Source organism: Ahaetulla prasina, chromosome 7 (assembly GCF_028640845.1).
Source record: "Ahaetulla prasina isolate Xishuangbanna chromosome 7, ASM2864084v1, whole genome shotgun sequence".
Taxonomy (NCBI): Eukaryota; Metazoa; Chordata; class Lepidosauria; order Squamata; family Colubridae; genus Ahaetulla; species Ahaetulla prasina.
Genome location: NC_080545.1, coordinates 2,354,999 through 2,370,556, shown reverse-complemented (window position 1 = coordinate 2,370,556; position 15,558 = coordinate 2,354,999). Strand labels below are relative to the sequence as shown.

General features: G+C 46.6%; 1 protein-coding gene across 3 annotated transcripts in view; it reads right to left on the bottom strand.

The window, feature by feature from the left end:
* BEND7 (BEN domain containing 7) overlaps positions 1–15,558 on the bottom strand; it is a 48,579-nt gene that overhangs the window by 21,232 nt on the left and 11,789 nt on the right. For all 3 annotated transcript variants that reach the window (XM_058191328.1, XM_058191327.1, XM_058191330.1), the window contains exon 3: positions 2,081–2,386. In XM_058191328.1, the coding sequence (XP_058047311.1) occupies positions 2,081–2,386 (306 nt within the window). The remainder of the gene's footprint in view (positions 1–2,080; positions 2,387–15,558) is intronic.

Here is a 15,558-nt window from a genome sequence, read left to right as displayed (position 1 = left end):
GACTGGACAACTGAAAGGAGCTATCAGAATGTTTACTGGCCAGATGCCCTTCTTGTCACCAGTGTGGAGTTTTGTTCAGCAGATATATTCTCATTGTGCCCGGAGAGAGAAATATCTGCCTCTACCTAGGATCGAACTCACAGCCTCCTGGTTGTGAGGTGAGATCTCCATCTCCAGGCCACCGCACCACTCCCAGTCAACAAGTCAGCTATATGGGTACCATAATTTTAAGTTTTTTTAGACGATTTTTATTAATTGAGAATCATTTTTCACACTGATGACGGTCGCCGTAATTTTTTGAGTACGGCTCTTACTAGTTTCACGTGTTTGTCCATTGTCTCTGTGTAGATAAAGATGTCATCAAGATAAACCAGAACCCTGTTAAACAAATATTCATGGAGCACCTCATTTATCAATTGCATGAACACCGCAGGAGCCCCTTGCAGCCCAAAAGGGAGCACCCGAAATTGGAAACATCCACCCCCCTGAAGCTTAGCACTGGCTCCCCACAGGGCTGCGTGCTCAGTCCCTACCTGTGTTCACTGTATACACATGATTGGGTACCGTCAGACCCATCTACTGTGCTCATTAAGTTCGCAGATGACACCACCATACTGTGTCTTATTACAGGTGGAGACGAAATAGCGTGCAGGGGGGAGGTTCAGAAACTTTCCACGTGGTGCTTACAAAACAACCTGCACCTGAACATCAGCAAGACCAAGGAGATGCTGTTGGACTTCTGGAAGAAGAGAGAGGAACCTGCCCTACTTTACATCGAGCGGGGCTGTGTAGAGAGTTTCCTCCTTTAAATTCCTGGGAGTCCATCTCAGGGAAGACCTCGCCTGGAAAAGCAACACGATCCAGGTGGCCAGGAAGGCCCAACAGAGACTCCATTTCCTTAGGGCCTTGCGTAAAAACAGAGTGGAACTGTTGTGGCTCCCGCCCCCGAACCTGGCCCCATGCCCGAAAGTGTCTTGGAGCCGGGCCTGCTGCCAGAAAGTGACTCAGAGCCAGGCCTGCTGCCAGAAAGTGACTTGGACAGTGAGGGGGACTTACCTCGGAAGCACCGGCCTCCCTGGCTCAGCTCCAGGAGCCAGAAGCAGGCCAAGTGAAAGAGATAACGAGGCCTCCTTCTCCTGACTCTTCCCCCCACCCAGGCCACGCCTACAGACCCAGCGGACAGCAATCAGGCTTGGCTCAATCCCAGGTTTTGTAGGCAGGAGAGAAGGGGACAACAGAAGCAGGGGAGGGGCAGGCCTAGGAAGTGCTGAGTCATGGAGCCACACCCCACAGGATATAAAAGGCAGCAAGAGCTGCTGTGTCTCTTTGTATCAGGCAAATCCACGGATTGACTAGAGCTGAAGGTTGTGACTCACCAGCGTCTTGGCAGCTAACGAGGGCTCCTGGCAGACGCTGATTCTTTTGCTGCCAGAGCTGATAAGAGCCGGCTAATTAAGCCATCGTTCGGACGGAGGCGAGGAGGACATAACAGGAACAACAACCGCTGACCTCCTTTTACCGGTCCACACAATAGAAAGTGTCCTCACTTATTGCATCACGGTATGGCATGCCGGTCTGACAGCCATGGATAGAAAAAACATTACACAGGGTGGTGAGCACAGCACAAAACATGGTGCGCTATCCCCTTGACACCATTAGATGAGATCGCTAGGGCTCGCTGCCTTAGAAGAGTGAGGAAAATCCTCAGGAATAACTCCCACCCTGGTCACCACTCCTTTACCCTCCTACCATCGGGAAGGAGATAGAGAAGTATAGCCGGCCGCACCAACAGGCTGAAGAATAGTTTTTATCCGTGGGCTGTCAAGACTCCTGAATGAGAAATAGCAACATAACTACGTAGTACGATGGACTGCAGGGCCAGCGCAACGTGTAACATGTTCACACTGGTGCAATAGGACTGGGTATTTTGTTAATATGATTTATTGGGTTAGGGATTTTCTGTCTTCACTGTGAGTTGTGTTGGGGGATGCACTGAGGGAGCTCAACCAATCTCATTGCACATATGTTGTGCACTGACAATAAAGATTTGAAATTGCCAAAAAAAAAATCTATATCGTACCGTTTGCGCCCATGGTTCTGGCCTGGTTCTGGAAGGAGGTTTTGGAGCGGGTGCCGTACTGCCCTGAATAGTGTCCGGTCTGGGCAGACAATTCGTTCCAGGTCCCGCTTGGCAATGGCTGGAGGTGTCCAGGAGTGTCTGCGGGAGGGTTGAGACGCGGAGTCCAGGCAAGCTCCAACTCTTGGACTTCTTCTTCCTTCAGCTTTTCTCCTTCTTTGCCGACTCGCTGATAGATCCGTCCCGTGCTGTCGTTCAGCAATCTTCTCATCCCCGTGATCTGTTTTTTAATCTCTCGGCTTTCATCGCCTAGAATCAAACCAAAAACAAAACTGTAAATCGGGGAATGTGACAACATTGCTCCACAGGCAGTCCTCGACGTACATCAGTTCGCTTAGGGACTGTTCAAAGTTACCACATCGCCGAAAAAAGTGACTGATGAGCATTTTTCGCCCAAAAGTGACACGCTGCATCCCGTTGGTCACGTGGTTTATATTCAGATGCTTGACAAACGACTCACATTTATGACGGTCGCAGTGTCCCAGAGTCACGTGATCACTTTTTGTGACCTTCTGACGAGCAAAGTCCAGAGGGAAGCCCGATTCACTTAACAACCGGGTTACTAATTTACCAGCTACAATGTCTCACTTAACAACGGTGGCAAGAAAGGTTGTAAAAATGGGGCAAAACTCATTTAACAAATGTCTCACTTAGCAACGTAAATTTGGGGGTCAATTGTAGTCGTAAGTTGAGAACTTCCTGATTAATACATCTCAAATGGCTTTTCTTTTTTTTTTACTGTATCCCATAGAAAAAGGTTTTTATATACATATGAAGTTAGTCATTAACGTACAACGGCAAAGGACCCGGGAATTTCAATGGTAAGTCATTGGGGTCATAAGTCGAGGCGTTAGGAAGCCAGACTCAATTTTACAACTGTTGTTACAATGGTCTTAAAGTGGGTCACTGGTCATAAAGCGAATCAACCATCTTAAACCCTTGCCAGTTAACAAACGTTCAGATTTTGGTCACGTGACCGTGGGGATGCTACAAAGGTTGTAAGCGTGAAAAATGGTCGTAAGTCACTTTTTTCAGTGCCATTGTAACTTCAAACAGTCATTAAACAAACTGTTGTTAGCCGAGGATTACCTGTACGCCGCTGTACACACCGGCAAGAGTGTCCTTCACTTATGACCAATCACCATTAGTGACCATTTGAAATGGCAAAAGACACCCCTCCCCCCAAATAGGTACATATGACCCAGATTAGAAATTCTGACAGCCGATCCCTCGTGGTCACGTGATCACATTTTGCGCCCTTCGTCACTGGCCCACATTTACACCGGTTTGCAGCGTCCGGCGGTCAATTGGTCAAGTTGTTAACGCCAAGATGGGTGTTTATTCCTGCTTTCTGGCAAAAATCACACATTGTAGACAAGGGCTTTTCATAACGACGGTCTTAAAACTGGATCAGTCGTGTGACAAGCCGCTTAACAACCAGTACAATTTATGATTGTAATTCTGGGCTGAATTCTGGGTTGTAAATCAAGGACTCTCTGAATGCAAATTTGAAAACCCTTCCCTGCAATTTATTCTCCGCAGTATTTCCAGCTGTCAAGAGAACCAGATTCATTTCTCCAAAAACAGACGCCTGCTCTCGTTACAAGAACTGAGAGAGATCTCCCTGTGCTTGTATTCTAGTTAAAATTAAGAAAATATGGGTATTATTTTTGCAGAAGACTCAGCAGTAACTGGATAGGTAGCAGGGGTGGTGCATCAAATGAGGAAGTAAAGAAAATTTAATCGGGGGGGAAAAAGAAAACCACATTTTATTTAATGTCCAGAACGCAGCATCCGTCCAAGACCTTTGATGCATTAATGTAAAAAAAAAAGAAAGAAAGAAAGAAAGCTACAAAATGGCCCATTTAAAAACAATTACGTCCCCGGCCTCATTTAAGTATTAATTTTATTTATGATCATACTTATTTCATTCTGCGTCTCGGCATGTTTGCAGGCCCAGCAGGCTGTTTTGCCTGCTGGGGCATGGAAATACATTTCATTAGTGGGACGCAAACTCACAAGGAAAAAAACCATCAAGCATTTTAAGCATGAGCGAAAATGGATATTGAAAACCAACTGCCGTCGTACAAGATGGATTTCCCCCCACCGAAATCTCTCGGCGAAAAACACCGTACATAAAATGATATCTCCTCAATCTGATCGGCTATTTTAATACCCCTTTTTAGTCTGGCGGCCGCCCCTTGGACCCAAATACAGGATAGTCCTCGACTTAAGACCCACAATGGAGCCCAAAATTTGTATCACTAAGCGAGACATTTGTTAAGAGAATCTTGCCCCATTTTTACGACTTTTCTTGCCGCGTTCGTTAAGTGAACCACTGCAGTTGGTAAATGAGTAACCCGGTTGTTAAGTGAATCTGGTTTCCCCCTTGACTTTGCTGCTCAGGAGGCAGCAAAAGCGGATCACGTGACCTCAGGGATGCTACAAAACCGTTGTATTTACGAGTCAGCAGCCAAACACCTGAATTTGGATCACTTGACCACAGGTGGAGGCTGCAACGGTCGTAAGTGTGAAAATCAGGCATAAAGTACTTTTTTCAGTGATGATGTAACTTTGAAAGGTCCCTAAACGACCTGCCGTAAATGGAGGACTTCCTTAAATACTTTGCAAAGATACAAGCAAGAAGAACAAAAGTAAAAGGCTGTTGTTATCCAGATAAATCCTTTTTTTTTTTTAACCAGGGCAGGAACAAAAATATTTCCTCCTGACCTGATTATTCTGCCTGTGTTATATATTTTTTCCTTTGACCCCAATCTCACGGCTGATACTCTTAACCAAGAGCTTTCAAATTAAGAATGGCAAGAATATTTTTTGGAGGAGGTGTGTGTGTATGTGTGTGTGTGTGTGTGTGTGTGTGTGTGTGTGTGGAATTGGCACGTGACACAGTCATAAAGCTCACACCCATCCAAGTACAAGCCATTCCCGACTTACAACGCTTCGCTTAGTGACCAAAGTTACAGCAGCGCTGAGAAAAAATGACCCAGGACCGTTTTTCACACTTACGACCGCTGCAGCATCCCCATGATCAAAATTCAGGCACTTGGCAACTGACTCACCCTTATGACGGCCGCCGTGCCCTGGGCTGAGAAGATGATCCCCTTTTGTGACCTCCTGACTCATGATTCATCTAACAGCCTTGTTACCAATTTAACAATTACGGGCATCCACTTAACAACCGTGGCAAGAAAGGTCGTAAAATCAGGCAAACTTGTAATGTATTACTGTAAGTTTTGGCGGGAGTTTTAGGCGGGAAATATCTCGTTCCTGATTGGTTGCAGCCTCAGGCTGAAGTGTATATAAGGAGAGGTTTTTCTCCAGAGTTTTGCTGGGTCACACTATATTAAAGAGCTGTTGTCACTAACCTGGTCTCCTGCCTCGTCAATACCCGAACTTAACATTGGCGACGAGGATGGGATCTTGAGGCAGAGCACCAGAACAGAGCTGAACTCACTACGAGAATCAAACCCAGCAAGGTGATAGCGAATGCAGCGATGACCGGCTACACGCCACCCACTCCGTTTGACCCTGCCCAGGAAACATGGGGAATATATATGACCCGTTTCGAAAGTTCCCTGGAGGCAACCGAGTTACAGGGAGCCTCCGACAACCGCAAACGGGCTTACTTCATAAGCCACTGTGGGTCCGCAGTCATCGCCGTCGCAGAAGCCCTGGCGGAGCCAACACCGCTACACTCCGTGTCGTGGCAGACCCTTCAGACCCTCCTGAAGAATCACTTCGCACCAGCCCGTCCAAATACGTTCGACGGCACGAGTTTGGGGCGCAGGCAACAAGAAGGCGAGTCTATCAGCGACTACATGGCAGCCCTGAGACAAGCCTCCAAGCATTGCGAGTACCGCGATCTGGACGAAGAGCTGCTGGAACAACTTATACGGGGGGTCAGAGACATCCGTTTGAGGAGACGGTTGCTAGCCAAGAGCAACCTGACATTGGCAAACGCTCTGGACGAAGCCAGAGCCCATGAGATGTCCAACCATGCAGCAGACACCTTACAAAGCGACTCACGCCGATGGCGGGCGCAAAGCGAGCACAGTCCACCACGAAGAAACCTATCGTGAGTCAACCAGCGAAGAGGAGGAAGAAGTCCACTACACGGAAAATCGACAAGGAAGACCCGGAGGAATGCGGAAGTTGCGGGCGACATCAGCGCCAAAGATGTAAGTTCAGGGCGCCATTTGCGGCGGTGTGAGAGAAAGGGCACCTGGCCCAAGTCTGCCGAGCACCCCAACCTTCCCCGAAAATTCAAATCGGCCAATCAGAGCGGCTCTGAGTCAGAGATGCAAACCCCACATTCCGAAATTTCAAACCAGCCAATCAGAGCGCGAGATCGGCAAGGCGACCCGCGATTGGCCAGGAAAGAAAAGCGAAGTCAAACCGAATGACTGTTACCATAGACCACGCAGCTACCCGCATCGAAGAAAAGATCTTCACAAACCCGACAATTGAAGGCGTACCGTGCCGACTGGAAGTAGACACAGGATCAGCTATCACAATCATGTCCTGGGACACTTTTGTGAAAGCCTTGCCGCACATCGCAAAGCGCAAGCTACAGAAACAACGGCTCCGGGTGCAGGATTACCAGGGCAACCGCATCCCTGTTCGAGGGACAACGACCGTCGAGGTCAAGTACGGGACATACGAAAAGACCCTGCCCATCACGTTAGTCGAGGAACCTTGCCAAGCTTGCTGGGGCTAGACTGGTTCAGGCGTTGGGAATGGGGTGACTGGCGTCCACCGGAGCGGATGCAACCTGCAAAACGCCCTAATGGAGGAATTCGCAGACGATTCGAGGACCGTTTAGGCAAGTACAAGGGACCCCTATCTCCTTCAATTTAGACCCCCAAATAGCTCCCATTAGGTTAAAGGCAAGGAGGGTTCCTTTTGCACTCAAACCTAAAATCGACAAAGAGTTAGATAAATTAGTCAGCCAGGGGATACTAGTGCCAGTTGACCATGCCAAATGGGAGACGCCAATCGTCACCCCTATGAAACCAGACGGGTCCATAAGAATTTGTGCCGATTACAAGGCTACTTTGAACAAAGCATTGCAAAAGCGCCTACCCAGTTCCAGTAGTGCAACACTTATTGCACTCACTAGGGCACGGACAAGTTTTCGCCAAATTAGACTTGGCACAAGCGTACCAACAGCTACCCGTAGATGCTAGCACAGCGGAAGCCCAGACCATTGTAACGCACCGGGGTGCCTTTAAGTGCACCCGGTTACAGTTCGGGGTGAGTGTGGCCCGGGCTATTCAAAATTTGATGGAGCGACTCCTACAAGGGTTACCGGAGTCGTGCCCTATTCGATGATGTGTTGGTATCAGGGAAGATTTAAGAGAACTGGGAAGCGATTAAGGAAAGTTTTGGCCATTTTAGGTCGGCAGGATTAAAAGTCAAAGCAAGCAAGTGTCAGATAGGGGTCGAATCTGTTGAATTTTGGGCTATAGAATAGACAAAAGGATTCACCCACTGAGAGCAAAGTCAAGGCGATAAAGAGAGCCCCAGCACCCAAAAACAAGACAGAACTCCAGGCTTTCCTGGGTCTGGTAAACTTTACGCCGTGTTTTTAAAAGACAAGGCAACCGTTGCTGAACCGTTGCATAAATTGCTTGGAAAAACACTGTTTGGTCGTGGGGAAGTCAGAGAATAGGGCATTTGAGGCAGTAAAAGTTTGCTATCAAGCGATAGCCTGTTAATACAATACAATAACAGGCTGCCGTTAGTATTGGTTTGTGATCGTCCCCTATGGAGTAGGAGCTGTACTTAGCCACAGACTCCCAAAGCGGCACTGAAGCCCCTATAGCGTTCTATTCACGAGCGATGTCCCGGCTGAGAGAAATTACAGCCAGCTAGATAGGAGGCTCTCGCAATAGTGTCAGGGTGAAAAATTTCACGAATACGTTTTGGGAGACTTTGACATTATCACTGACCACAGACCACTATTGGGCTTACTGGCTGGCGACCGCCCAACGCCAGTGGCACTATCACCCGGCTGACCAGATGGACTATCTTTTGGCCGCCTACTCTTACAAACTACAGCATCGACCTGGAAAGAGCTGGGGCATGCGGACGCACTGAGCAGATGCCCATTGCCGGGAAATCGAGGACCCTACTCCGGGCACCCCGTTCTACTAATTGACTCTTGGGACTCTGGGCCAGTCACATCGCAGGAAGTGGCTCGGCCTCCTACCGGGACGTTGTCTTAAGAACTGTAATCAGTTGGGTTCAAGGGATGGCCGCTGCGCGGGCGACCGTTTTAGAGAATTTGTAAAGAAAAGAGGGAATTGTCTGTGCAAGGGGTGCCTGCTCTGGGGGATAGGGTGGTAGTTCCAGAGAAGCTGAGGAAAAAGTCCTGGAACTACTGCATGAGGTCACCCAGGAATTGTAAGGATGAAGGGCTAGCCAGGAGCTATGTCTGGTGGCCCCTAATGGACAGGAAATCGGTGACAGGGTTGGCGATGCCAGGTATGTCAGGAATCCAGACCACTACCACCTCGGCCCCAGTGTTGGAGTGGGAGAAACCCCAAGGCCCTTGGTCCCGCATTCACATTGATTTTGCGGCCCTTCCACGGCCAAACATTTCTAATTGTGGTGGATGCATTCTCCAAATGGCTGGAGATCATCCTAATGAAATCCACAACCGCTGGAGCTGTCATTTCAGCACTAAAACACCTATTCGCCACGCACGGGCTACCGGACACCCTCGTGTCCGATAACGCCCACAGTTCACTGCAGCATTATTTGAAGGGTACCTGGCTGAAGAGGGCATCCGACATGCCCTCTCAGCGCCCGTTCCACCCTCGTCGAGCGGCCTTGCTGAACGTTTTGTTCGGAGTGCAAGAAGCGCTATCACGAAGCGGCCCGGAGACTGGCAGGCACAAATCGGCGCATTCCTAACCGTCCAACACAGGACCCCTGTGTGGCCACCGGCCGCAGCCCAGCCGAGCTATTAATGGGCGGAAGCTAAGGTGCCCGCTAGACCGGCTACACCGAACTACGTGCAGGGCGGGTTCAAAACAAAACCAGATAGACTCCGGGAATTAAACATAGGAGACTCAGTGTGGGCCCATAATTATAGCGACGGCCCAAACTGGAAGAGGGGATAGTCATAGACAAAGCGGGCCCCAAATCGTATCTAGTGGAAATAGGCGATGGCAGAGTTTGGGCGCCACATAGATCAATTAAGAAACAGATTGAGCGATAAGGCAGAATTAGGCGAGACAGCCCTGACTATGATTTAATTAACCCCACAGCTGACTGGAGCCGAGAACAAACAGAAAGCATAGAACCAAACAGAGACTTATCTGAGTCAGGCGAGGTCCAGCGACACCCTCTGGTCCCTCTAGAGGACAGCAGGTCCGAGCCGGCGAATAATCCAGGGCCGGATGGCCGGGAGGAGGAGCTCAGAGGAACGAAAAGTCCCTCCGGCAAGCTCGACTCAACTCCAGAAAGTGAACTGCGCAGGTCCGGGAGAGTCAGGAGACGCCCCACGTACCTGCAGGACTACGTAGAGAAGTAATATGCAAATATTGGCAAAGTGCCTTCTGGGAGGGAAGGAGTGTAATGTATTACTGTAAGTTTTGGCGGGAGTTTTAGGCGGGAAATATCTCGTTCCTGATTGGTTGCAGCCTCAGGCTGAAGTGTATATAAGGAGAGGTTTTTCTCCAGAGTTTTGCTGGGTCACACTATATTAAAGAGCTGTTGTCACTAACCTGGTCTCCTGCCTCGTCAATACCCGAACTTAACAACCGTGGCAAGAAAGGTCGTAAAATCAGGCAAACTCACTTGAGAAGTGTCTCCCTTAGCAACGGAAATTTTGAGCTCAATGGTAGGGCTGTTTGATGAGCCCTTAAGGTAGTTCTTCTCTGGGTTATGTGTCACCAGAAAAGGACTTAAAAAGGGGGATTTAGCCCCATCCTTGACCCCCAAGAGACCCACTGGGAGAATCTGGTGGGTTGTTTTTCTCTCTCCCATAGCTTCCAGCTGGATCCATCCAGCTCATCTTCAAAATCCGTCTTCCTTTTCTGCACCTCAACACCGCTCCCTGGATTAAAAACGATTCCCGGATTAGACAACCTGAACGCAAAAAAAAAAAAAAAAAAAGGCTCGACTGTGTTGGAAAAAAAATCCCCACCCCATCAGTTGTGTTAGCGTCAGCACAAAAGCCAATATTTGCCTTGCTCAGCGAGGAAGAGCGAAGACAGAAAATTCACCGGAATTGCTAAGCCGTCTAGAGAAACACGAGAAGGATATATATCGAGTTAGTCAAATCCGACTTCCTCTTTCGTTTTCATTCATGTTCCCTCTGATACATGAGCCATCGCTAGACACATAGACAGAACATCTCCTGCTTGAGCAAGGGGCCGGAAATGCTCTTTGAAAGTCCAAATAAATAAATTGGGCTGACTCTATCCGCGTGCCTCTTCACACTCGCAAACAGCGAATTTCTCTTGGTACAATGTAGTGTTTAATGAAAAGAAGGACCAGGGGTTGACACCATTATTATTTGGCATATGATGAGAACATAACAGAGGAGGAAATACACACACACATATATATATATATTCTGAGGTTTTTGCGGGTGTTTATATGTATGTCTTTGGTTATTCGGGTTTTCTCCCACGTAAAATTGGAAGTGTCTTGGCTACGTTTCGATGAAATCCCATTCGTCATCTTCAGGCTAGGTGTTTACAGCTTCGTGCTTCTAGGAGAAAACATAGCCTAAAGATGACAAATGGGATTTCGTCGAAACGTCACCAAGACACTTCCAATTTTACACGGGAGAAAACCCGAACAACAAATATATATATATATATATATATATATATATATATATATATATGTATATGTATATGTATATGTATATGTATATGTATATGTAAATGTAAATGTATATGTATGTATGTATATGTATGTATGTATGTATGTATATATTATATGTAATTATAAGTAAAACATCTATGGGGGTATCACAGTGGCTGCATAATTGGACGTCCAGGCGATGGGGTGACATGAGAGCAGTCTTCCAATATTTGAGGGGCTGCCCCAAAGAAGAGGGAGTCAAGCTCTTCTCCAAAGCACCTGAGGGCAGGAGAAGAAGCAACGGATGGAAACTAATCAAGGAGAGATTCAGTCTAGAACTAAGGAGAAACTTCCTGACAGTGAGAACAATTAACCAGTGGAACAACTTGCTTCCAGAAGTTTTGTGAATGCTCCAACACTGGAAGTTTTTAAGATGAGATTGGACAACCACTTGTCTGAAATGGTAGAGGGTTTCCTACCTGAGCAGGGGGCTGGACTAGACGACCTCCAAGGTCCCTTCCAACTCTATTATTCTGTTCTAGCAAATGCATGCTGGGAAGTCTCTTACAATTTTGGAAGCAACAGCTTTAAACCTGAACAGTGCGCCTCTATTTGCTTGGCTTATTCCGATGTATTTATTGCCATATTTATAGTCTATCAAGCCCAGTGGAATAATCAATTAACAGTGGCCTATCAGCACAACGCAAAACCTACTCAGACAGTGATTTGGGTAGCCATGGATTATACCGGCAGTCCTTGACTTATGACCGCAGCCGAGTTTCCATTGCTAATCAAGACGGCCGTTGTGGGTTTTCCGATCTTTCTTGCCATGGTTCTTAAGTGAATCACTGCGTGGTGATTCAGTCAGTAACAAGTCAGTAAGTGAACCTCAGTTTCTCGTTGACTTGGCTTGTCAGAGGGATGCAAATGCGACCGCATGACCCCTGTCATAAATATGAGCAGCTGAATTTTGATCACCTGACCACGGGGAAAGCTTGAACGGTCATAAGTGTGAAAAATGGTCATAAGTCGCTTTTTTTCCAGTGCCGTTGTGACTTCTAACGGTCACTAAATGTACTATTGTAAGTGGAGGACTACCTGTATTAAAGGCGGAGCAAAAATGTAATAAACAAATATTCCATTACAGTTTAAAAGCAAACTTGCAGACGGCCGTATCCCTTGCAGATTTAAACACCCAAGAAAGGTTTCCAAAGAATTAGGAAGTGAAGAATGGAAATCGCAGCCGTCCAAGAGAAAAACGAAGGCTGATTCAAACACTGGGCCTCTGTTTAGGCTGTCAGGAAAAAGGGTCACTATATTTTAGAAAGAAAAACAGGCATCGCATTAAAAGGAGGCAGGAGAAAATGAAGGTGGAAATAGAATTCATAATTTTGCAGATTCACTGCCTCGTGTGGTTTTTTTTCAAACCGCTTCCCCAATGGGGCAAAGATGAGGAAGGTCAAGCTATTCTCCAGACCACCTGAAGAAATGGACCTGGGGATGGAAACCAATCAAGGAGAGAAGCAACCTGGAATTAAGGAAGAATTTCCTAACAGTTTCTCCTTAATTCCAGTGAGGACAATTAACAGTGAGGACAATGAACCAGTGGAACAACTTGCCACCAGAAGTTGTATGTGTTCCATCACTGGGAGGTGAAGTCGACAAGTCTTAAAGCTGCCAAGTTTGAAGACCTCTGGTATAGGGTCTCCTGCCTGAGCAAGGGGTTGGACTAGAAGACCTCCAAGGTTCCTTCCAGCTCTGTTATTATTTTGTATTGTCTATCATTCAGCTACGGTTTATATTCTTAAATAGGTACCTCCTGGGGCAGAACTCAGGTAAGCTTTAGAGCTTCCATACTTAAGACTAGCACCCCAAACGTTCCACGATTTATGCAAAGCTGATGTACAATGAAATATGTGTGCCTGGGAAATTACAGATGTAAATTCTTGTTTAGATGGTCGACGCTGATTTATTCCAAATACAACAAACAAATAAAGAAAATCTACACGGAACATTAAGTTAGAATGTGGCACCTATAATGCAGGCAGACTGGCATTGATTGGTGTGACGAGTAGGACAATTTTTCCCCGTCACTACCACTGCTGTTTATTGTATTCAGAATTCAAAATAGAACAGAGTTGGAAGGGACCTTGGAGATCTTCTAGTCCAGCCCCTTGCTCAAGCAGGAGACCCTATACCATTTCAGACAAGTGACTGTCCGGTCTCTTCTTAATATATATTGGATATAGGCAGTGGTGGGATTCAAGTAATTGAACAACCGGTTCTCTGCCCTAATGATTACTTCCAAAAACCAGTTTGCCAAACTGCTCAGAAAGTTAACAACCGGTTCTCCTGAAGTGGTGCGAACTGGCTGAATCCCACCACTGGATATATGTTAACAAGCTATATTTATGTGGGGGTGCAAAAGACCTCCAAAGCCCCTCCCAACTCTGTGAAGTCACCTTCGTCATCCAATATTGATGAAACGCCATGAAGTTGGAGTCAACAAGAGTGACAATATAGCTAGCAAGGAATTAGAGAGGCTTTAGCTACAAATGACAGGATCTTGGGCCTAGATGCCCCACGGGCTGTAGGACAAACAGAACTATAGATCTGGGAACCCAACAATTCAATTAATTTTGTCCAGTCTCCTCCCTCTTCTCATCTCTTGCAGAGCAGGAAAGAATTCAAAAAGACGTAAACAGCAAGGAAGCCTTCCCAACTTCTCAAAGCCAGCTTAGTTCCATGTTCTAACAGCTCAGGCCATTATTGCAACAGCAAATAACAAATAACATTACAAATAATGATTGCTCCTGTGACCGTGTAGGACAGACGGGGAGGAAGCTAACCACCAGATTGCAAGAATACAAGCGAGCAGTCAGACGAGGAGACCCGAACTCATTGGTAGCCTCGCACAGCAATGAATAAGGACACACATTCAATTTTGCTGCTACGAAGATTGTTGGACGAGCAGGGACAAAAACAGCCGGAGAAATGATCGAAGCCTGGGAAACGGGCCCCTCCACAGTCAACAGGAATGCTGATTTACTACCAGCTTATCAAGTACTTAGGAGGTGAGGGCTGGGCAGCACAAGGAAACAACTTAAAAGCCAGCCATCAGCACTCTAATCGACAACTAAAAAGCCACACACAACCAGGCACCAGGTAAAAACCACACACAGAATAGCCTTGGAAACTTTTAAGACTTGTGGATTTCAACTCCCAGAATTCCTCAGCCAGCAAACCTGAAGTCCATGAGTCTTAAAGTTACCAAGGCTGGAGACCCCTGATCTAGATATCTGTTCACTTTTCTTTTCTGAGGATGGCTAAAAATATCACAATATTCTGCCGCCTTCTATCTTTCATTACGAGCCAAACGCCAGTGGATTTAAGAGGGCCGATTTCTAAAATGATACGTTTTAGAAGATTAAGCAAGAGTTGTTTTATACACGCCTTCCTTGTAAGACAAAGCAAAATTATGGCCTGGCAAAGTCCAACTGATCAGGAGAAAAATGTTGTAAAACACAAGACACCTGTGCCACAGCATACCTGACTCTCACTTTATATCCCTAATAAAAGCATATTTTTCAGCAGTTCTTGAAATAAAATGCCCACTGAAGGCTGCTCACCGCCTAGCATTGTATTTTACGAAACCCTAAAACTTTTCATTCTTAATTCCACAGATCTCACACAATTTGTATACCAGACCCGCCTAATGATTTTCCCGCATGAACCTTTCAGAAGCACCCTGAATCCCACGTTAAGAACCGTTGTAAAATAACATTTGCAGGAAATCCTCGATTTATGCAAGCCCAAACTTTCCATCACTAAGTGAAACATTCATTGAATGTATTTCCCCCCCATTTTATGACTTTTCTTGCCATAGTCATTAAATGAATCACCGCACTTGTTAAGTTAGTAACCCGGTCGTTAAGTGAATTTGTCAGAAGGTCGCAAAAGGGGATTGCTTGACACCAGCACACGGCAGCCGTCATAAATACGAGCCAATTGCCAAGCAGCCGAATTTTGATCATTGTGAGGATGCCGCGATGGGTCATAAAAGTATGAAAAACGGTCGTTAAGTCACTTTTTTCAGTGCTATTGTAACTTCCAACCCTCGCTAAACAATGGTTATACGTTGAGGACTCCCTGAAAATGCTGTGGTGGGCCTACAATGGAAGGTTGTTGTAAGACAGCATCTCTCAACTTCGATAAGTTGAACGTGGCTGGGAAAATTCTGGCAATTGAAGTCCACGTGGCTTAAAATTGCCAAGGTTGCAAGTGTCCAAATTTCATTCACGCGTCCGTGGGGATCCTTTAACGGTCGTAAGTGTGAGAAATGGTTACAAGTCCCCTTTTTCAGGGCTTCGAATGGTCCCTAGATGAACTGTTGTAAGTTCATTTTATCTGTACGAGAAGGCTATGCCTTTCTGTGCTTGTGAAAAGTAACGCAACCCTAAAAACACAGAAGCAACGACAAAAGTGCATTGATTTCTCCCCACCCCCCCAGGACTGTAAGATCTATTTTGGCGTTATCGGAGGTGGGAGACTAGAATATAATAGCTATTCATAAATTAAAA